This window comes from Acinonyx jubatus, chromosome D1 (assembly GCF_027475565.1).
Source record: "Acinonyx jubatus isolate Ajub_Pintada_27869175 chromosome D1, VMU_Ajub_asm_v1.0, whole genome shotgun sequence".
Classification (NCBI taxonomy): domain Eukaryota; kingdom Metazoa; phylum Chordata; class Mammalia; order Carnivora; family Felidae; genus Acinonyx; species Acinonyx jubatus.
The window spans coordinates 97277084-97299985 of NC_069390.1; the positions used below are offsets into that span (position 1 = coordinate 97277084).

Sequence of the window (22902 nt, forward strand, 5' to 3'; positions counted from 1 at the left end):
GGCCGGAGACCGGAGTGCCGGCCGACCACGAAGTGCCCTGCCGCTGCGGGGCCGGCGGCTGGACGCAGACACGGACGCGAGTGGGAGAGAGCCGGCAGCTTTATTGGATCGTCTCAGCGGCCGTTGCGGGGCGCGCGCAGCTGCCGCATCATGTCGGCCAGCATGCGGTTGCACAGCGCGGCGTAGGGGTTGAGCAGCACCAGCTGGCGCCGCGCGAACGGGCTGCCCAGCCGCGCCGCCCGCTCGAAGTCCCTGCGGGCGTCGTCGTCCCGGCCCTGCAGCCGCGCCAGGAGCCCGCGCTGCACGAAGCCCTGGCGGGCGGCGCGACCCCGGCCGCCGCTCAGCGTCACAGCGCGTTCCAGGTCCTCCAGGGCGCCTGCGGGACGGAAGGCGGTCAGAACCGAGGCCCCGGGGCAGGGCCACCCGACACCCGCCTGCCCTTGCTCCTCGTCACACGTGCACACTGGAGGAGTTGGCCACACTTGCCCCGGGCCGCACAGCCAGTTTAGTGACAGAGCTGAGACTGTGGTCCCTATCACCTTTCACCATCGAATACACCAAAACGTGAAGGGTGCTGGGACGATTTTGAATGGTCACTATGGTAATGAATCTGGCCCGTTGTCCAGCAGAAGCAGGCCGTTTTTTCCAGTCATAGGCTATTAAGTATCTACCACGTGCCAAGTGGCTGACTCTGAATCTCAAAGTCCAAAAAATTTATCATGTACTGACAACCATTTCTTACATGTATAATAAAATCCATTTCTCTTTCCTTTCCTTTTGAAGGCATTCCTCTCCCCTTATTCAGTGTATGCTTTAAAACAACTTTTCCCTGGGGCACTCGGGTGCTTCAGCAGGTTAAGCAGCCGGTTTGGGCTCAGGCCATGATCTCATGGTTCATGAGTTCGAGTCCAAGTGGGCTCTGTGCTGTCAGCCCCGAGTGCTTGAGGTCCAACTCTCTCTCTGCCCCTCTCGCGCTCTGTCGCTCAAAAGTAAATACACAGGGGCGCCTGGGTGGCTCCGTCGGTTAAGCGGCCGACTTCGGCTCAGGTCGTGATCTCGCGGTCCGTGAGTTCGAGCCCCGCGTCGGGCTCTGTACTGACCGCTCAGAGCCTGGAGCCTGTTTCAGATTCTGTGTCTCCCTCTCTCTGACCCTCCCCGTTCATGCTCTGTCTCTCTCTGTCTCAAAAATAAATAAACTTTACAAAAATTAAAAAAAAAAAGTAAATACACATTAAAAAACGTATGTTTAAAACGGCTTCTCCCTCACCTGTTCTCCCTGCTGACTGCCTTTCCTCATTCTTTGTCTCCATGATCTTCCTTATTTTCTATCTATTTTCATTAAAGGAGGTCTTGGAGTCAGGGCTGGCCCCGCACATTGTCATGTCTATCCTTCTCATGAAATACTCGGATTGGGCATTAAACTCTGAATTCAAACTCAGGCAGCTGTTGGTATTTTAGGGCCCAGCTGCAGTTTTTCTGGGCTCTGCCCAGGTCACTCATGCTCTTTAGTCTAAAGAGCTGTCAGGGCGCGTGAGAAGCTCCAGCATCACCCTACAGAGAGGCTGATCTCTGTCCAGTCTCTGTGTGTTTTGATCCCAGAACCCATCGAGGGCTAGGCTGCCCAGGCCACCCAGATGGTTAAGAAGCTCTCTGATCAGGGCGCCTGGGTGGCTCAGTCGGTTGAGCATCCGACTTCGGCTCAGGTCACGATCTCACGGTTCGTGGGCTCGAGCCCTGCATCAGGCTCTGTGCTGACAGCTCGGAGCCTGGAGCCTGCTTCGGTTGCTGTGTCTCCCTCTCTCTGTGCCCCGTGCCCGCTCATGCTCTGTCTCTCTCTCCCTCAAGAATAAATAAAACATTAAAAAAAAAAAAAAAAAAAAAAAGAAGCTCTCTGATCACAGAAGCTCTCTGATCATAGCGTTTCTGGGTTTCCCTTGGAGGAGCCGGTCTGGAGGAAGGGAAAAAGCCTTTTCCAGACAGCATCACCTCTGTTCCTCTCTGGGCTTTTCATCTACAGACTGTCCTCAGCTGCTTTTACAGCCCCACTCAGCCCCCTCCTGCCGAAGCCAGGCAACCAAGCCTGGAGAAGGGGTCCTTGGTTCCCCCCCACTGTTCCCAGAATGTTCAAAACCCTTCAGGCTGGCGTTCCTGGCTGCAGGAGCACCTCAACCACCGTGACGGTTTTCTGTGGTTTACACCTGCAGTCTGCCCTCCGGCCTCCAGCATGGCCTTCTCTGTCCCACTGCCCCCCTTCCAGTTAGAGTTGCCCAAGGGCAGCAGGTTCAATCCGGTCACTCCCCAGGTAAAAGCCTTTTAATGATTCCCCATGTGTTCAAGACACAGTCCAACCTGCCTAACGTTGCCATCAGGCCCTACTCCACCCTCCCACCAGTCCCCATTCCAGCCAGCCTGGAGTTCTGAAGTTCTCTGGACTTTTCCACGCCCTCTGGGTCTCCACCTGCCTGTACCTTCTCCCGCTTCCTCTCCTCCACCCAGCTGCAGCCTATTCATCCTTTCAAACTCACCCCTGGCGGCGGGGGGTGGGGGGTGAGGGGTGGCGGGCAGACACTGTGCTGAACCTTCTCAGCTTGTCTCATGGTTGTGGGTCTGTCCCACCCCTCGGACCGTGAGCTTCTTGGGAAGCAGTAGCACAGGGGCATTAAGAGCACAGACCTTGGAGCCCCACCACCTGCTTCAAACCCCAATTCTGCTACAGTCTTCTTCTATAAAAGGGAGGTACCAATAGCGCACACCTTCGGGGGTTGTTGTGAAGTCACATGGAAAGTGCCGGACACCCGGCACGGAGTAGGAGTAGTTCCTGTGGGTGGTCTATCTCTCCTCTTTGTCCTAGCCCACCGCTACAACAGTAGGCGCTCATTAAATGTTTGTTACATAAACGAATGGAATGCGATCTCTTTGACCTTCCCAATAGCCCCCAGAGACTAGCAGGGCCCATGGGATAGCTCTTATAGGTAAGAACATAGTTCCAGAACAGTCCCAGCCTCCAGGCCCCAGTCCCACAACCACTCCATCTCTGGTCTGTGGACCCCAGGGTCCCTTCTGTGGAAGCTCCAGGGCATCTCCCCTCACCTGCCACATCTCCTTGGAGTCGGCGGGCCTGGGCTCGGTTGTTGTAGGCGGAGGCCCGCTCAGGCAGCAGGCCGATGGCTTGGCCAAACCTCTCCAGGGCCGTGCCGAGGTCGCCAGCCTCCGCTGCCATCACCCCTTGCAGCTCCAGGGCCTTGGATTGCTCCAACTGTGCCCGAGGGAAAACTCCATCTGTGTCAGGAAGGGAACAGGGAAGGGACAGGTGTGCAGCTGCGAGCAAGGAGCAGAAGCCAGCTCGAGCTTTGGAAAGCCGGGACCTGAGCCGGAGGGGTTGGCTGGGACGTAGGATTGGCTCAGGGCTTGGCTGGGAACGGTGTGGAACCCTGAATGCCTGCTGAGGCTGTGCATGTCGAGGTCAGAAACGTTGAGTAGAGCCCCTCCCCACCCCTTCCATCCTGTGGGGAGTGAAATGCCCCTGTTATGACAAAGATGTGAAAGTTTAGCACCTCCCCGCGGCCCCAGTACAGTTGAGCTTGGATTACGGGGTGAACTAAGTGGTGAGGGAAGGTCAGAGGTGTGAGGGCTGAAGGACAAATCCTGGCTTTCTCCTTTTGGCGGAGAAACTCTTGCCGAGCCCCCAACCTGTGCACCAACGATCAGTAGACCTCTGATTCCAACCTCAACCGTCATTCAAGGGTCACGGAACAAGGGGCCTTGTGAGACTACCATCCTCTGCCACCAGAGTAACACTGCCGTCCAAAGTCGAACTCACCTTCGTCTACTTCTTCCTTCTCCACTTCCTCTCCCACGTCCAACCCAACAAGGTCTCCGAATGGGGTGTCAGGGTTGAAGATGGCCTGCAGCACTGCCTGATCATTGGGAGTCCCCATGGTGCTGGTGCCCCGCTCCCAACTCCGAGGTGACTCAGGATAGAGGGGGAGGGGGGAAGGGGGCTGAGCCTCACAGCCAGCTCATCTGGAGGGCAGAGGTTCTGTTTGAGGTCCATCCCCCACGAGGAGTGTCTTGCAATCCTTGGCTGTAACGTAAACCCAACCTCATTTGGCCTGGGGTTAGCAACTCTGGCTTGGCAAAATATTTAAAAATGTTTCTTAACTCCCTACCCCAGTCCTAGGGGGAAGGAACAGAGTAAATAAATCCGATTTCTGCCTTAAGGTGGAGCGAGAGGGGATGCTTCCTGAAATGCCTTCATTTTCTTACATTCATAGATTGGGAGGAAGTCATTAGAAGCCCTCTTGACCGCCCCGTGGCTTTAAAAAAAAAAAAAAAAGAGGGGCTATGCAGGAGATAAAGCTCTTCCGTTGTCCTCTTTATGCCCTCGTCATACCCAGGATTAATTAGGTCCCGAACACACACCATTGATGAGGGAGGGAAGAAAACACCGTTCAGGGTCAGTGTGGAGTGGGGCCTGGTGCCAGGAGGAAGGCGAGGCAGAGAGATTCAAGGATTCCACCTTAAAAGAAAAGACTGTGGGAGGTACTTTGCAGTCAGGTCACAGGCCACTAGCTGCTCTGGTTCCTCCACCCCACCCAAAGCCAAAAGAAAGTTTGATCGTGTGCAGCAATAAACTTGACATGTTTATTAATTAAACTATCACTTAAATAAAAAAAAGTGCATAGAAAATAAACATGTTTAAAAACTCCTTTTTTTTTTTTACAACTATGTACACTTTTTACTTTTACATTCAGTCTTTCGTAGAGAGCTTTCAGCATTATTATTTTTTGAACTATTAAAGTATTTTCCTTCATCCCTGTCACAGGGAGTTAACACTGATGGACTTTAGACACATTTTTTTCCTTTTTTTTTTTTTTTTTTTTCTCTTTTTCTCTAACCAGAAGCTTGGAAGAACACAAGGAAAAAAACCAAAAGATCTGTTATACATGATAAAGTTGTCAAGAAATGTCTTATTTCTAGAAAAGAAGCTTGTCATCTGTTGAGCTTTTGAAACAATTATTCAACTACCTGTATTTACTAAAGAGACTGTTAAAAGTTCAATAAAAGAAACACCACAAGTCTATTTTCTTGGTTGAAAGACAGAACTAGAGTACCTCGGAACAAGATACCAGGAAAGCACAGAACACAATTTTCCCCTAAATGCAGGTGGTAACCCCAACATTCATAACCAAAAATAGAGAAACGAGGAGTACAGGTACTGACTGGCAACATTCATGGGCAGAAAAAATCCAGGTGACACCATTTCTGCATTTCTCTCTGATCCTAGGAATGGGTCGTTCCCCGGTCCCTTTATGGTTTGGGTCTCCCCCCACCCCCCCGGTTTCGGAGGATCAGAGGAGCACCAGACTGACGCTTTCCTGCCACTACTATAGCAACTGTAACACAATCCTTATCTATAGTGTTAAGAGAATTAAAAGCCATGGACTGAACTAGGCTTTGTTACATGGTGCAATACTATATTAGTTCCTATATATATCATATTTATATTTATTTGAAAACCAAAACAAAAGAAGTTGCAAGTTTTCAGAGTGTGAGACTTGACTGGTATTCATGATTCGGCACAAAACCATCTGCTCGATAACCTTGTATTGCTTTAAAATGAAGGAAATGCAACATAAAATTACACCCAGCCCTTTGCAATGACCCGCTTTTCCTTTAAAAAGAAAAAAAAAAAAAAAAAAAAACCAAAAACCAAAACCAAGAAAAACCCAAACTCGACTTCTAGTTAAAAAAAAAAAAAAAAAAATCCCAAATCAAACTTAAAAGTTAACATCTGACAAGGTTTTGACCTTTAGTATTTTCAGATATTTGATTGAACGTCAGTCCTTTAGAAAGATACATTCATTAAAAGATTTTTTTTGTTTTTTGTTTTTTGTGGTTTTTTTTGTTTTTTATTTTGTTTTTATGTTGTTGTTGTTGTATTTTTTGAATCAAGGGAGCTGCATGGTGCTCACTGCGTTGGCCGGGGAGGGGAGGGGAGGGGAGGGGAGGGGTGGGGTGAGGTGGGGTGGGGGGGCCGGGAGGGGGTTGACAGAGGCAAGCGGGGTGGCGGACCGTATCCCGGCAAAGGAGTCTGGTTGAAATCTTACGTCTAGCTGCCAGGGCTTCCCCCTGAATTCTGGTGATTGGTCTAAAACCAGGAGGGCTGTGCTGGAGGTGGTGGACGGTAACAGAGGGAGCCAGGGGACCAAGTTCCGGCCATAGGGTCAGCGCCATGCAGCTGTTCTGGTCACACAGTTGTCACTGGCCACCAGGAAATGCAGCCACAACAGGTTCTAGCAGCAAAGCTGTAAGGGAGCTGGCTCTCTCACTGAGAACTGACCAGGCTTGCAGCTGTGTTACTCCTTAGGGATTCGGGATGCCCCTTGGGGGGGTTCCTGGGAATGACTCACCACAGTTCCTCGGTCTGCACTTTTGTGCGGAGATTCCCTTGGTCACTTTCAAAACAAACTCGGGTGTTTTTGGAGACAGATAGGCCGTGTTTTGTTTTTGCCTTCTTTCCCTCTTGTAGGGAAACCTTAGCTTATTCCCCAAGTTGCTGGCAGGTATGCTGAATTTTGGCAATGGACTCGAGGCTGAGCTAGAAGAGGAATTACTCGTTTCTATGGTTGACGGGGAGTGAAAAGGCAAGGCAAACCATCTGCAGCTGGCAAGAGAAGGAAAGATGTGGTCCCTCCTCTGGCCTCAGGGTTTGGGATTGGTAGAAAGAGAACGAGGAGGGGGCTCACAGTACAGCATGGCCTAGCAGGGCAGTGACTAGGTCTATTTAGCTGAGTCTCCCCCAACCCCTGACTGGCCTTTGGGTCTTTCTCAAGGTGAATTCACGACCCATCAGTGCATTAATCGTTTCAGTAACAAATGCAGCTTAAGGTTTTTTTTTTTTTCTTAAAAAAAAAAAAAAGAAAAAAGAAAAAAAAGGAGTAAAAGGATTTACAAAAAAACCTCACACAGTGCAATAATAAAGGAAACCAGACACTAGTGGGACCCCTAGGGCCACCGTATCTTGTTCACGGGCAAAGGAGGAAGGGAGGCGAGGTCTGGGTAGAGTGTTTTTCCCCAGTCCCCTGCTGGCACTTCTCCATGATGACAAGGAAGTCTCTGCCATCCTGGCCACAGTGCTGGGCTCCCTGCATGACAGCGAACACAGTGACAATGTTCCAGCAAAGCCACCAGACACAGTTCTTAAGGTCACGGAAGAACAGGAAGCCCAGGGTGGAAGGCACAGCAGAGCCATGAGTCCTGGGGCAGAGAACGCAGGGCTGGGTCGTATTGCTTTGCTAGACTTCCATAGGAATGGGCTTCTCGTGGGAGAAAAGGGCGCCCTGCCCTCTACTGGACCGCACTGCTCTGAAACCCAGTGGCCGACAGAGGCAGAGAAAAATCTGCTTTATCGTGAGTGGTCAGACTGTGCTTCAGTTTCAACGGGCTGCCCCGAAAGAGGGCACAGGGGGATCCGTGGGTTCTTTGCAGGTATGAGGACCTGGCGGGCAGACGGAAAGGGAACGAGGTGACCGATGAGGCAGATGGTGATGGAAAATGTCAGGTTGCCATTCAACTTGGTTGCTATCTCTGAAGCAGGGAAAGATGAGGGAAATGTAGATCACACCTCTCGCCGCTCTGAGCTGGTCCCAGAAAGGAGAGAGCGAGTGCAGGAAAGAAGGGGGGCACTGCTGTGTCAGGATACTCCCACAGCCTTTTGAGGAGCTTCAACACGGGAAGGAGGGGAGTGGCCCAATGGAGTTGGGTGACCTTCCTTTTCCATTTATTGTCAAAGAGCAAACCCAGGACACGTTTATGTCAACAGGGCACAAACAAGCTACACATTAAACAACAAAAGTACACCTTCCAGGGGGAAGTTGGGCAGGAAAAACCAGACTTTGTGTGTACAGCTGAATATTTTCTCTAACTTCATCCTATGAAAATAAAAAATTATTAAAAACCGATCTTCTTTTAAATTAGGATAATACCGCGGTTTAAAAAATAGCCTTGTCGTAAGTGCTTCTCCCTATGAAGTGCTTCTCATAGAAAAATATACAAAATATATTTACATTTATAAAACCTTAAATAGTAAACTGTAAACAGAACAGAGTAAAATCCAATGACTTAATTTAACAGGTTCAGGACACCGTCTTGGGGAAAGGAAGAGAAGAGACATTTGATGCTGTTTTGACCACATCCTAAGGAGTAATCAGGGCAGTAGTGTCATTTAATTTACTTAATCTGTGGATTTTGCGCAGGTGGCAGAGGTCCCTCGATACAAGGTGGTCCAGTCCCCAAGTTTTGGGCCTTGAAATCTGATTAGTGTTCTGCCTTCAACTGGACACCGACCGTTTAAAAATGAAGTCTTCCTATGTCTCAACAAGGGGAAAATAAAGTCACCATGTCCTAGGAAGGGGGCCCAGGGGTTTGTCCTGGTTGTGATACTCTGGTTGTTGCATGATTCAGATCCTATGTAAATAATCTTTTTCCTCTTCTAAAAAATCATGCTACATATATTTCTTTAAAACTCTCAGCGGAGCCTTACGAAAACTCCGAATTCTGTCTGGTTACGGCCAATGGCTCCTGTCCACTTCCCCACTGGGAGTGCTTACAGGCTCAGGGATCGGTTCGTAGGCACGTACTATGCCCAACAGGGGGTGTCCTTGAGCAGGGAGTCACTCCTCTCTACCACCCAGAAAGATCGGGAAAGCAGTGGGATGAGACAGGGGAAACGAAGAAAGTGGAGTGAGGAGAAGGAATGAGAGGGAAGCCACTCCCATTATCAAGAAAGGTCATTGGCTGAGATAAGGCTCATGGGGGGATCGCTCCCACTTAAAGCCCACAGGCTCAATGTTTGGTGATTTAATTGGCACAACCCCAAGACAGCCTTTTGACACCAAAGGTGCTAAGAATCCTGTCTCCCAACCAGAAGTGAACTCTCAAGCGGGAGGGTAGGAGGGAAAACCACCAGACCTTCTCTGTTTGTTCAACAGATGGCTACAGGCTGGGCCCGGCTGGCACACTATCAGGCATCCGACCGACTCTATTATTTGGGGCCCTGCCTGACCCCTCGCGTATAGTGCTTGGGAAAGGGCCAAGGCGGGGATGGCAACTTCTCTCTGAGGAGACACTCGGGCCCAATCTCCCAACGTAACTAACCCTCTACAGGCTCCTTCCAGGCAAGTCTGCTCGCGACCCCACTTCCACTCTTTAACGGCATACAATCAGAAGGGGCCCCAGAAGAAAGCCGGTCACGGAGCTTTTCTTTGAGACCTCATCTCTCTCTCCAGGACCGCGATCACATGTATAATGTGAACGTGGGACGTACGTAAGGGAGCCCGGCCATCACGGAGGCCCCTCAAACCGTGCCCACTCAATCCTGGAACTCCTAGCTGCTGGCAAAGGCCTTCAGCATCGCTTTGGATGGCCCCGGGTCCTCGTACTCCACCGCCGGGGGAGAGGAGCAGCCTTAGTTTAGGAACTTCCGGCATTTCTTGGCACCACAGTTACAGGGTAGCTTGTTGCTGGCATCCTCGATGGGGAACTTATAGTCGTAAGTGAGTTCCTCCCCGCGGTAGATCTTGCGCATGGCAAAGATGACAATGTGCTTCTGCCCATCGATGTTGATGACCCGAGAGTAGCAGTTGGGCTCACAGGAGTGGTTGATGAAGCGTGCAGCGTTTCCATGCATGGTGGCGTCCACCACCTCGGAGTCATCAATTCGGAACATGTAGCAACCGATGCCCTACGCGTGAAGGAGAAAGGAGACCTTGTTACTTAGCACAGCTCGGGCCGGGGACCACCTCCCAACCTTCTTCTGCTGTGCCCGACAGCCGCTGCCGAGAAAAGTTCCTTCTAGAAAAGTGCCTCCCATCTCTCAAGATCCTTCCGTAACAACCTCCAATACTCCAGCCGCCGCACTAGAGGTTTCTTAATGTCTCCACGGGAAGGAGAAGCCTAAAACATCGTGTCGCCATGTGATTTTGGTCCACTCAGACAAACCTACAAAGATTTTCATTGGGTACCAATCCTTAAGGCAGATTCTGAGCTTTTCCTGGGGCCCACCATAGATTTTAAAGGTGTAAGAAAAAAAAAAAAAAAAGATGTTCAAAGTAATAAAATATCCTATTTCTTTTGGGCTGTAGGGATCGTATTTGTAGTCGATGGCCCCTTTCCACATGCAACACCAGAAGTGGAACGGTGAAAGCGGGCCACTCACCTTGCTGTCATAATACTTCTCTCGCTTGTCAGTCTGGATGGAACGGATGACATTGCCAGCATACTCAATCACCATCTCACCCGCATCGATGTTTCTCTTACAGAAAAGACCCCGGCCGTGAATGGGAGACCTAGGGCATAAAGACGGAAAAGAGATCAGCCATGGATTTTGCAAATCTGGTTAACTGTGTGAACACATGAATAAATGACTAAAGCCTCCTGGTCTGTTAGTTCCCCAGGAAGGACAGACACTTGAAGAGAAAAAAAGAATCTGGACCCACTTGATTTGAGGAGTATATTCATTGTTTTAACAAACGGCCAAGGAAAGATTTCTTCCACTCTATAACATACTAGAAGTAGCAGTATTTTAATGCTCACTATGTTAAGTTCCTTGTTCAACGCAAGGAAGTACAGGATCTCAGAACATCAGGTTCCATCAACAATAGCGAGAAAAACCTCACTTACTGAAAGGGGGGGGAAGGGTCATTCCAGCATTTGGTTCCCTTTGACTTTGGAAAATGATAAGTTTCATATAATTCTTTCTACAATTTTAGCCATACCTATAGACACCGACTGCCTCCTTAGAAGTCTTCTTTAAATGCCGGAAACGCATGGGCATCGGCAGGTCCATACTTGTTGCCCTCCTAAAGAGACAGGCATATTACTAATGAGTTCTCTTCAGGAGATAATCAGTTTTGAGTCTTGGATCAAAGGTTCCTAGAGAATATGACTGCACTGTTCTCTTTGCTCAGTGCCAAGCACAACAAGTGTCTTATAAAATTAGGCCTATAATTGGGGCGCCTGGGTGGCTCAGTCGGTTAAGCAGCCAACTTCGGCTCAGGTCACGATCTCGTGGTCCGTGAGTCCGAGCCCCGCGTCGGGCTCTGTGCTGACAGCTCAGAGCCTGGAGCCTGTTTCAGATTCTGTGTCTCCCTCTCTCTGACCCTCCCCCGTTCATGCTCTGTCTCTCTCTGTCTCAAAAATAAATAAATGTTAAAAAAAATATTAAAAAAAAAAATTAGGCCTATAATATACATAGTACTTGACCATGGGGACTATGGTGGTACGTCCAGAGCTGACAGGGTATACACACTTTGGTTAAAGAAAATGAAAAACGGCCTCTTAGCGTTGTCTGAATTTCTCCTCTCCAACACATTTCTCTCTGTGCCAGCCTGCTTACTGCTACCTTATGCTTGATCTCAGCCAAAGGCCCAAGAAGCAATGCTGCTACCTTGACACAAACTGTATTTCATAGTCTTCTTAGATGTTATCTGGGAAACTGTGATGCGAGCAAACCCGCACAGTGCCCTGAACAGCCAGAGTAGAGGGGAGCAAAGAGTGTTCCTAACGACCCTTCAACTCCAGACTTACCGCGCGGACTTCAGCTGTACCTCCTCCTCCTCCTCATCATTAGGGTTGTATTCGGGAGGCTGCCGATGTTTAGAAGCCAGGAAGTTAAACATGTCAAATGCTGACTTCCTGGAGCCAAAAGATGAAAACGTGTTGTAACAGAAAGGCTTTAACAGAAGCAGTGGACAGCTTTGACGCTGGAAATCTCAAAGGTCGCGTGGGAAAATAATGCCATCATACGTAAAAATATAGGGACCCGAACCTGCTTCCGAAAGAGAATGGAACTTGCCTCAGGTGAACTTCGGCCCTGGCCGAGCCATGAGGGTTCAGGGGGGGTTCGTTGGCCTCCTCCGGTTTGTGGAAACGGAATTTGTAATTCCTGCAGTGCTTGGCACCAGAGAGCTGCTCAATCAGGAACACGACCGCATCGTGAAGAATCCCCAGCATCCTCAAGCCGTTAACACCTGTCGGACGGAAGGCACCAGGGTAGTGAGGGCGCAGTCAACAGGAGACTGCCTGGTATTAAAGAAATGCTTGAGGGGCGCCTGGGTGGCTCAGTCAGTTGAGCGTCCGACTTTGGCTCAGGTCAGGATCTCACAGTTTGTGGGTTCCAGCCCCGCGTCGGGCTCTGTGCTGACAGCTCGGAGCCTAGAGCCTGCTTCGGATTCCGTGTCTCCCTCTCTCTCTGCCCCTCCCCTGCTCATGCTCTCTCTCTCTCAAAAATAAACAAACATTTAAAAAAATCAAAAGAAAAATGCTTGAGCTAGAGAAGAGCTCTGCCAGAGGCTGCTCGGGGGTGAACTGCATTAAAGACTAGCCAAGAATTAGCATTAACTAGCCATTAGGATGACACAGGCTCAGATCTACCAATATGGAAAATGTTCACGATTAAGTGAAAAAAAAAAAAAAAAAAAACCACACATACACACCACCAAACTGTTTTCTATGCTCTTATGTACACAGATAGGTTGTATGTGTTATTTCACTTCGTGGTCTTAATGCCCACATGAGGCAGGGGTCACCAGCTGCATTTTCAGGTCAGTAAATCTACGCTCAGTGAATTTAAACACCACACCCGAGGTCACTGCTAGCATGACAAGCTCTGAACCTTGGACTACAGAGCTTCAACTTTTTTGTTTATAGGTTAATGGGGTAACTGGGTTCTCTAACTTCACACTCACATAGATACTTCCCTAAAATTTAAAAGAATGGCTAGCAATAAGCCCCTAGCACGGAACTCTCTTTTGTTGTTGTTATAGTGAGCGTATGGAGTAGTACACTTGAGAGGTGCTTACTCACTTAGTCTCATGACATTAATGAGCATTTCTGATTTTAGTTTACAAAAATTACACTTACTAGTTCTTTAATTTTTTTTTTAACGTTTATTTATTTTTGAGACAGAGAGAGACAGAGCATGAATGGGGGGAGGGTCAGAGAGAGAGGGAGACAGAATCAGCAGGCTCCAGGCTCTGAGCTGTCAGCACAGAGCCCGACACGGGGCTCGAACTCACGGACCGCAAGATCACGACCTGAGCCAAAGTCAGACGCTCAACCGACTGAGCCACCCAGGCGCCCCTACACTTACTAGTTTTTTAATGTTTATTTTTGACACAGAGAGAGAGAGAGAGGGAGAGAGAGAGAGAGAGAGAGAGAGAGAGAGAGAGAGAGAGAGAATGAGTGGGGGAGGGGCACAGAGAATCCAAAGCGGGCTCTGTACTGAGAGCAGAGACCCTGATGCAGGGCTTGAACTCAAAGACTGTGAGATCATGACCTGAGCTGGTCAGACGCTTAACCGACAGAGCCATCCAGGTGCCATTATAAAAATAACATTTATATAAGTTGTGGGCATAGATGGTGAAAGTCCTTCTGAACTGTCTCCTTGCATTAAAGGGATGGGGCAATTCCACTACTTTGACACTAGAAATAGCTAATGTTGGGGGCGCCTGGCTGGCCCAGTCAGTAGAGCATGTGACTCTTGATCTCGGGGTTGTTAAGTTCGAGCCCCACGTTGGGTGTGGAGATTACTTAAAAGTAAAATCTTAAAAACAAACAAACAAAAAAAAAAAATATATATATATATATACACATATACATATATATACACATATACATATATATATATACACATATACATATATATGTGTGTGTGTGTGTGTGTGTGTGTGTATATATATATATATATATATATATATATATATATATATATATATATTTACTTTGAGAGACTGAGCACCTGACACCAGGCTTCATCTTAGGACATCAAGATCACTACTTGAGCCAGTATCATAACCAGCTGAGCCACCCAGGAGCCCCAAAATAGCCCATATTCTTTACATTTTTATAAAGTCAACAATATTCTTTCATTGCAATATTGTTTTTGGTATTATTAACAGATATCAAGACAAGGGTGTCTGTTGTGCTAGGATCACACGCACAATTCCAACAGTCACACCCTTTGTGCTATGAAGCATATTTAGAGATGCAACCTCAGTGTAATTTGGGGACTGTGTGTCATGCCTGGGAGGCTATCTGGGTTTAAATGTTGACAAGGATTACTTCTGGGGGATGGGACCCTGTCTACCTTTCACTTTGTTCTTGCGGTCGCTTTTTCATATTTTAAAATTCTTCTATGTCCCTGATAATTTTTTGAGAAGAGTGGAAAGTTACTATTAGTTGCCTGATTATTTCACTTAGAGAATTTCTAAGGGAGATCATTTGGTTTCAATGCAAATAGAAGGTTCAGTCTTCAGTCACATTCTTTGGACACAACTGTGTTCCAGTTAGAATTCAACCTAAGTATACAACTCAAGCCTCCAATAGAAGAGCTTATAAGCCAATTAAGATAATGGCAAACATCTTTTCTTTCCCCACACAACACTGATTTTCCCCAAGAAATTTTTTCCTAGGAATTTTAGATTGTTGTGGATTCCTAGGCAGAAAAAGACACTGGAAAAACATACTTATTTCCATAGAAAGTTCATTTTTATGCTTAGACTGAGTGTTCAACTCTACTTTCACTGGAGGGCTTAAAGCGAGATTAAATACTGTGTCAGTAATGGGGAGAACAAAGATGAATTTGAACAAAGAACGGCCCCCATTCTCCAGCTCTTGGCAGAGAGAGGCCAACAGGTACCCAAGTCACACACTGTGAAAGTATCCAAATAAAGGTACAGTATAAAATACTGCGGGAGCAATCTCTTCCATTGTGGACGATTCATTCACTCATGCAACGAATATTTCCTGAGCACCTACTATATCCCACATTTTCTTTCCATCGTTCTGCTGTGCCAGACACAGCCTGGGAATACAGAGGTGAACGAGACAGGCAAACACCTGTATTTATGGAGCTTTTATTTCATGGAAGAGACAGACAATAAACACACCAAAGGTATTCCCACTTTAGGGCTTTTTTCTGTGCTGTTTCTTCTGCATTGAGGGCTTTTACTCTACTTGTCGCATGACTCGCTCCTTCTTGTCATCACTCAGGCCTCAGCTTTATTTAATGTCATCTCTTCAAGAAACTCCTTTCCTGACCACTCTATCTAGAGGAGGCTCCCTGCCACCAGCCACCCACCCTGTGCACTTGATTTCATTCTTCAGAGTACTTATCTCTGCCACTAGATAGAAAGTCGTGAGGCAAGGACCTCGTTGTGAAGGGGTCAATGGGTTGGAAACCTTGGAGAGCAGGCCTGAGTCTGCTTCTACTCAGCAGTTATATCCTAAGTGTCCAACATGACGCCAGGCACATTCAAGGGTTCAGTAATATTTTTAAATAACCAACATTTAAGGGCCGAACACTTTATTCTATAATTAGTAGCCAACCAAAGAAGCTTCTGAGGTACTTCTGGGGACACTGAGGATTCACCACCAGGAGGAGACGGGAGACTCAGGGACCATTTAGAAGGCTTTCTGAGATTACTGGTGAGAGAATGACAAAGGCTATTCCTGAGGAAAGAAGGAGACCGAAGAAGGGAACATGACGCATACTTTTGGGGTAGAGTCAACAGCAGCGACCAACTGGATGTGAATGGTGAGGGAAAGGAAAGAAGTCAAGATTTACTGGACTCTTTTGGCTTGAGATATGAGGGATGGTAGGAAGACTGGATGAATCACAGGAGTGTAATGCGAGAGGGTGAGAATGGCTGAACAAGCCTAGCACGAGGGTAGAGTGAGGCGCAGAGGCCGAGAACCTAGGAGAATCCAAACTCTTTTTGTCTTTTCTTTTTCTTTTTTTCTTATATACAGTACTACACTAGTTTCAAGCATGTCACATAATGATTCAACAATTCTATACCCTACTCAATGCTCAGAAGATCTTTTTAAAAGTTTATTTGCCATCTGCTTTTTTAACAACTGCACTTGAATTAACTCTTTTTTAAGAATTCATAAAAGTGATATCCACTCACGGAAATAAAGTGAAACAGTACAGGAAGTCCAAGTTGCCCATTTGAATTCCCCAGGTGACACGCTGAGGCAACCATTCTATAGATTGAGATAGAGTACGCGTGTGTGGATATGTGGGTGTATAACATGAACGTATCTAAGGGGAGTCATGATCATACCAGATACATACGGTTACAACCAGCCCCTTCCAATTAATTTACTTTGGACCTCTTTCTAAATTCTCCTGTTGAGGAGTATTTGGTTTGCTGCCTCTAGTTTTTTGCTAACACATGTTGGAATGAGCACCCTCATACATTTTTTCTTTTAAATTCTCTTCCCAATCTCCCCTCTCCCAGTCCACCCTCGTACATATTTTTTAAGTTTATTTCTTTTGAGAGAAACAGAGACAGAGACAGAGACAGCGTGAACGGGGGAGGGGCAGAGAGGGAGAGAGAACCCCAAGCACTGTCAGTGCAGAGCCTCAGGCGGGACTCAAACTCACCAGCCATGAGACCATGACCTGAGCAGAAACCAAGAGTCAGGCGCTTACCCCGCTGAGCCTGACTTAAGGATGCTTAACCTACCCTCATACATTTTTCATGACTTGGCTGAGACTACCCAGAGGATACTTTCCTAGAAGTGGAATTGTTGGATGGAGGGGCAAAGGAGTCGAAAATTTTCACAGCCGTTGCTTAACCGCTCCTCCGATCAGCTGTATTCATAATTTATGTGTCTGCCATTAATGTAAGAGAGAGCCTGTCTCCTCCATCTTTGTCTAGATTATCTCCAAGTTCTGAATCTTTGTTAATAAATCTGTGAATAAAATAGTTGGGGCTCCTGGTTAGCTCAGTTGGTTAAGCATCTGACTCTGATTTCGGCTCGGGTCACGATCTCGTGGTTTGTGGGTTTGAGCCCCGCACTGGGCTTTGGGCTAGCAGTGTGGAGTCTGCCTGTGATTCTCTCTCTCCCTCTCTCCCTGCCCCTCCCCTGCTCGTGCTCTCTCTCTCTCTCTCTCTCTCAAAATAAAAATGTAAAAGCCTGTTAATAAAATAGTTAATCATGTTTTATTTATTTTTAATTTTTTTAAGTTTATGTATTTATTTTTGAACAAATAATTCAGGAGGATACCCATAACAAAAAGACAGCCAATAACAAGTGTTGACAAGGATATAGGTATTGGATCCATCAAACGTTGCTGGTGTAAAATGGTGCAGCTACTCAAAAAACAATCTAGCAGTTCCTCAAAGCTTAATTTTTCTTTCTTTCTTTTCTTTTTAAAAAAATATTTATTTATTTTTGAAAGAGTGAGAGAGACAGAGTGTGAGTAGGGGAGGGGCAGAGAGAGGGGGAGACACAGAATCAGAAGCCGGCTCCGAGCTGTCAGCACAGAGCCTGACATGGGGCTCAAACTCACAAACCACGAGATCATGACCGGAGCTGAAGTCAAGTCGCTCAACTGACTGAGCCGCCCATGTGCCCCAGTTCCTCAAAATATAAACACAGAGTCACCACATGACCCAGCAATTCCACTCCTCGGTATATATCCAAGAGAAATAAAAACATGTCTATACAGGGTGCACCTTGGTGGCTCAGTCAGTTAAGCGTCTGAAACTGATTTCCGCTTGGCTCATGATCTTACGGTTCAGGGGTTCAGAAGGTGGAAAAACACCCAATGTCCATGAGCTGATGAATGGATAAACGACATATGGTATATCCACAAAATGGAGTATTATTTGGCAATATAAAGGAATGAAGTACTAATAAAAGCCACGTACTGACCAACCCACAGAGAATACTATATCCAATAGTGAAAGATTGAAAGCTTTCCCTCCAAGGTCATGAATGAAGCAAGGATGCCCACTTTCACCACTTCTATTAAGTAAAAAAAAGAAATAAAAGTCACCTAAATTGGAAAGGAAGAAGTAAGATTATCTCTGTTTGCAGAGGATATGATCTTATATGTAGAAAACTCTAATGATACCACAAAACACTTGTTAAAATAAGTGAATTCATCAAAGTAACAGGATAAAGTCAACACACAAAAATCAGTTGAGTTTCTATACACAAACCACGAACAATCTGAAAAGGAAATTACAAAACGATTCTATTTACGATAGCATCACAAAGAAAAAAGGACTTACAAACTAACTTAATCAAGGAGGTAAAAGACTTATACAATGAAAACTACAAAACACTGCTAAAAGAAATTGAAGACCTAAATAAAAGGAAACATATCTCGTGTTCACGGGTTAGAAGACTTAACACTGTTAAAATGTCAATACTACCAAAGTGATCTATAGATTCAGTGCAATTTCCATCAACATCCCAATAACATTTTTTTGCAAAAATAGAAAAGCTCATCTTAAAATTCATACGGAATCTGAGGGGATCCTGAGTAGCCAAAATAATCCTGAGAAAGAACAAAACCAGAGAACTCCAAATTTCCTGCTTTCAAAGTTTACCACAGATGTACAGTAATTAATCAAAACAGTGTGGTACTGGCATAAAGACAGACATACAGACTAATGGAATAGAACTGAGTCTAGTAATAAACTGCTGCATATCTGGTCACATGCCTTTTTTTTTAAAAGATTTTATTTTTAAGTAATGTGCACACCCAACACGGGGCTCAAACTCACAACTCCGAGATCAAGAGTCACATGTTCCCCTGACTGAGCCAGCCAGGAGCCCCTGGTCACATGAGTTTTGACCACGGTGCCAAGACCATTTAATGGGGGAAAAGACAGTCTTTTCAACAAGTGATGCTCGGAAAACCAGGTATCCACATGCAATAGAATGCAGTTGACCCTCACTTCATACCATATATGAAAATATACTATTACCTCCCTGCCAAAGCTAGTCTTCGATGATTTCTCTGAATTGTCTCAAATCTTTTCCGTAAGGATAATGGTCTTTATTTGGCATATTAGGTAAATTAAAATATATAAATAAATAACATTACTTGTATACATATAAATAACCGTATTTATCTACATACATATAAGTAGTCAATAATGTCAGGTCCCTTTTTAAAAAAATGTTTTATTTGAGTATAGTTGACACAACACGTTAATTAATCCTCACTATAAATTTTGAAGGTCACATTAAAATTCCTTTTTCTTTTTTTAAAATTTTTTTAATGTTTATTTTTGAGAGAAAGAAAGAAAAAGAGTGCGAGAGGGGGAGGGGCAGAGAAAGACAGGGAGACACAGAATCCAAAGCAGGCTCCAGGCTCCAAGCTGTCAGCACAGAGCCTAACATGGGGCTTGAACTCAAGAACTACAAGATCATGAACTGAGCCGAAGTTGGGACGCTTAACTGACTGAGCCACCCAAGCACCCCTCCTTTTTATTTTTCTTTCATGTTTTTATTTATTTTTAAGAGAGAGAGAGCGAGCATGAGTGGGGGAGAGGCAGGGAGAGGGAAGGCAGAGGATCTGAAGCACTCACAGCAGACAGCCCTATGTGGGGCTTGAACTCAGGAACTCGCGATCATGACCTGAGCCAAAGTCGAACTCTCAACTAAGCGAGCCACCCAGGTGTCCCAATATTCCCTTTTAGATAAGGATATTGAGACTCAGAGAAGTCAATTAGCTTGCACTCAGTGGAATGTTGATAGCAAAAGGGCAGAAATGTGGCTTGTACTCAGTTTTTTCTCCCTCCAAAGTACATGGTTTCTTACCACCATTCCATGTGGCAGTAAACGACATGGATAAATCAAAGGAAATTCTGTCCTTTTGGCCAGAACAAAGGGCTGGCTATCAAAAAAAAGAGGAGGTGAAGAAATTGGAACCCTCGGGCACTGCTGGTGGGCATGTAAAATGGTGCAGCCACTGGGGAAACTAGTATGGTGGTTCCTTAAAAAATTAAAAATGGAATTACCATTAAAAAAAACAAAAAGCAATGATCCAGCAATTCAACTTCTGGGTATATGCCTCCCGGAAATGGAAAGCAAGGTCTTTTTTTTTTTTTTTTTTTTTTTTAATAGGAACTATTTCATTTATTTACTGATTTTTTGAGAGCAGGGGAGAGGGGCAGAGAGAGGAGAGAGAGAATCTTGAGCAGACTCCACAACCAGGGGGGAGCCTGATGCGGGGCTCAATCCCACGACCCTGGGATCATGACCTGAGCCAAAACCAAGAGTTGGACGCTTAACTGACTGAGCCCCGCAGGGGCCCTGGACAGTAGGGTCTTGAATAGATGTCTATACACCCACATTCACAGCAGAACGATTCACAATGGCTAAAATGTGGAAGCAACAAGTATCCGTGGATGGGTGAATCAATCAGCAAACGGTGACATATAAATACAGTGAAATATTATTCAGCCTTAAAAAGGAAGGAAATTTTGCACTCTGCTACAGCATGGATGAATCTTGAGGGCATAATGCTAAGCAAGATGAGCCAGTCCACTTATCGTATAATTCCATTTACATGAGGTACTGAAAATAATCAAAATCCATACAGACAGAAAGGAGAATGGTGGTTGCCGGGGGCGGGAGACAATGGGGAAAGGGGAGTTTCAGTTTCACAAGAAGAAAAGTTATGGGATGGATGGATGGTTGCACAACGTGAATACATTTAACACCAGTGAATTGTACACTTAAAAATGGGTTACTCTGGAAAAAAATAAGGTTAAATTGATAAATTTATGTTATGTGAATTTTACCTCAATAAAAAAAATTCATCTGTTTAAAAAAAAAAAAAAAGAAAACAATGGAGCTCCTGGGTGGCTCGGTCGGTTAAGCATCCAACTTTGGCTCAGGTCACCATCTTGTGGTTCCTGAGTTCAAGCCCTGTATTGGGCTTGTTGCCAGCGTGGAGCCTGCTTCAGATCCTCTGTCCCACTCTCTCTCTGCCCCTCCCCCGCTCACTTGTGTACGCGTGCGTGGTCTCTCAAAAATAAGCATAAAAAAAAAAAGAAAAAGAATACAATAAAGTACTGATGCAACATTACAGCAGAGAGAAAGCTTGAAAGCACTATGTTAAATCAAAGAATCCAGAGGCGTCTGGGTGGCTCAGTTGGTTGAGCGTCCGATTTCGACTCAGATCACGATCTCATGGTTTCTGAGTTCAAGCCCTGCTTCGGTCTCAGTGCTGACAGCTCGGAGCCTGGAGCCTGCTTTGGGTTCTGTGTCTCCTCTCTCTGCCCCTCCCCTGCTTGCACTCTGTCTCTCTCTCAAAAGTAAATAAACATTAAATAAATAAATCAAAGAATCCAGTCATAAAAGGCCATATAATTGTATGATTCCATACAAATACCTAGAGACAGAAAGTAGATCAATGGTGGTGGGTGTTGGAGCTGAGGAGTGACTGCTAATGAGTATGGAGTTTCTTGAAGGGATGATGAAAACGTTCTGGAATTATACCGTAGTGATGGTTGCACAACTCTGTGAATACACTAAAAGCCATTGAACCGTATGCTCTATTACTATTATTTTTTAATGTTTATTTTTGGGAGAGAGAGAGAGACAAAGTGTGAGCGGGGGAGGGGCAGAGAGAGACGGGGACACAGAATCCGAAGCAGGATCCAGGCTCTGAGATGTCAGCACAGAGCCTGATGAGGGGCCCAAACTCACAAATCACAAGATCATGACCTGAGCTGACGTCGGATGCTTAACCGACTGAGCCACCCAGGTGCCGTGAGCTGTATGCTTTAAGTGGGTGTGCTGTATACTATAAGAATTCCATTTTCTTTTTTTAAAAGTTTGACATTTTTGTAGAATCAACTCTACAGTTTTAGACCAACAAGCTACCAGAATACTCTGAGACAGAGTATTCAGAATAAAATGACCACTGCGGCCGTTACCTGCAAATGAGAGCTGCTTTAGGCGGGCATTTGATCGAGCTTCCTGGACTTTATCTGTCAGTGACTTCCAGGCATCTGTGCAGAAATGAAATATTTGGTCAACTACTTCCAACACCAATGGCATGCACAAACGTTGAGCTTAGAATCCCTACAGGGTGAAAACACCCTTCTAAAATGGTTTTTTTGTTTTCTTAGTTTTAATGTTTTCCGTGCATAAGAGGCTGGGCAGGGGCACTACCCAGCAGTGCTTCCTCCTGTTAGAAAGGAGGTTCACACCTTCTGAAAATGACCCCTGAATCCCCAAAGCGTTCACATCCCTTGATGGTAGTCCGGGTCCCAAACCTGAATGCATGGTGTTACTTCTATTCCCAATGCCCCTGAACAAAACAGTATTAGCATTAATGATTTAACCCAGACTCTGGGGAGATCTTTACCTCTGTTCCTTAAAACTACGAGGTATGACGAGAAAACCTTTTCAGTCCCTTCCAGCTCCAACTTAAGATTCTATGATCTCCTACTGTCTGTTGGACTTGTCACCAGCACATCACGCTCAATGTGTTGTATGTGGCACTCATACACTCAACGTAGCTTTTTTGTTCTCCTTACGTATCTTTGTATTTATTTATTTATTTTTTATTTTTAGTGACCCAGGCCTGAATCTTCAGTCACCTTCTCTCTCTGCTCTCCGTATCCAAGCAGTCATGAAGTATGTCCATCCTTCTTTCCTCTCTCTGCCTGCTGGGAACGGGCTTTATTACCGGACATCTCTACTGTAGCTATGCTCTCATTGGCGACCTCCTGCCACCTCCATGTCTCTAATTGAGTCGACCTTACGCTTCTTGAAATTCTGCTTTTATTTCACTTTTCCAGATTTCCAAAGGCCTCATGGTTTGGCACTGAACGCCCTCCAAAACTTGTGCCCAATTAACCTTCGCAGTTTTCTATCTCACTACTACCCGATAAGGATTTCGAGGTCCTCTCCCACGTGAGGATGCTCTAAACCCACCACATGCAATCCTGTCTAACTGTGCGTGTGTCTCTTTTTAGAAAGCCTTTCCCGTTTGTCTTTTCCTAACTCAAATCCTATTACCTCTTTTAATGGGATCTTCTATTCCACCATTTTTCCTGGGTTCAATAACCCTAA

The 22902-nt window shown here is 46.0% G+C and overlaps 2 protein-coding genes across 8 annotated transcripts in view; both read right to left on the reverse strand.

Annotated features, from left to right (window-relative positions):
• Positions 1-81: 81 nt before the first annotated feature.
• TTC36 (tetratricopeptide repeat domain 36) lies at positions 82-4006 on the reverse strand. The gene is made up of 3 exons (XM_027036650.2): positions 3821-4006; positions 3091-3279; positions 82-376 (listed from the first exon to the last, which is right to left on the reverse strand). Exons 1-3 carry the CDS (start codon positions 3936-3938, stop codon positions 114-116), a joined length of 570 nt encoding a protein of 189 aa, XP_026892451.1. The 5' UTR covers positions 3939-4006; the 3' UTR covers positions 82-113.
• Positions 4007-4622: 616 nt separating this feature from the next.
• Positions 4623-22902, reverse strand: part of KMT2A (lysine methyltransferase 2A) — an 83137-nt gene continuing 64857 nt past the window's right edge. For 4 of the 7 annotated variants that reach the window (XM_053204023.1, XM_053204028.1, XM_053204027.1 and 1 more), the window contains 6 exons: positions 21759-21833; positions 11854-12032; positions 11590-11693; positions 10779-10862; positions 10220-10349; positions 4623-9745 (listed from right to left, as the gene is read on the reverse strand). In XM_053204023.1, coding sequence (XP_053059998.1) covers positions 9470-9745; positions 10220-10349; positions 10779-10862; positions 11590-11693; positions 11854-12032; positions 21759-21833 — 848 coding nt within the window. In that variant the 3' untranslated portion in view covers positions 4623-9469. Of the gene's footprint in view, positions 9746-10219; positions 10350-10778; positions 10863-11589; positions 11698-11853; positions 12033-21758; positions 21834-22902 lie in introns of all 7 variants that reach the window. The other 3 variants (XM_053204025.1, XM_027036626.2, XM_053204029.1) reach the window with 1 other exon arrangement.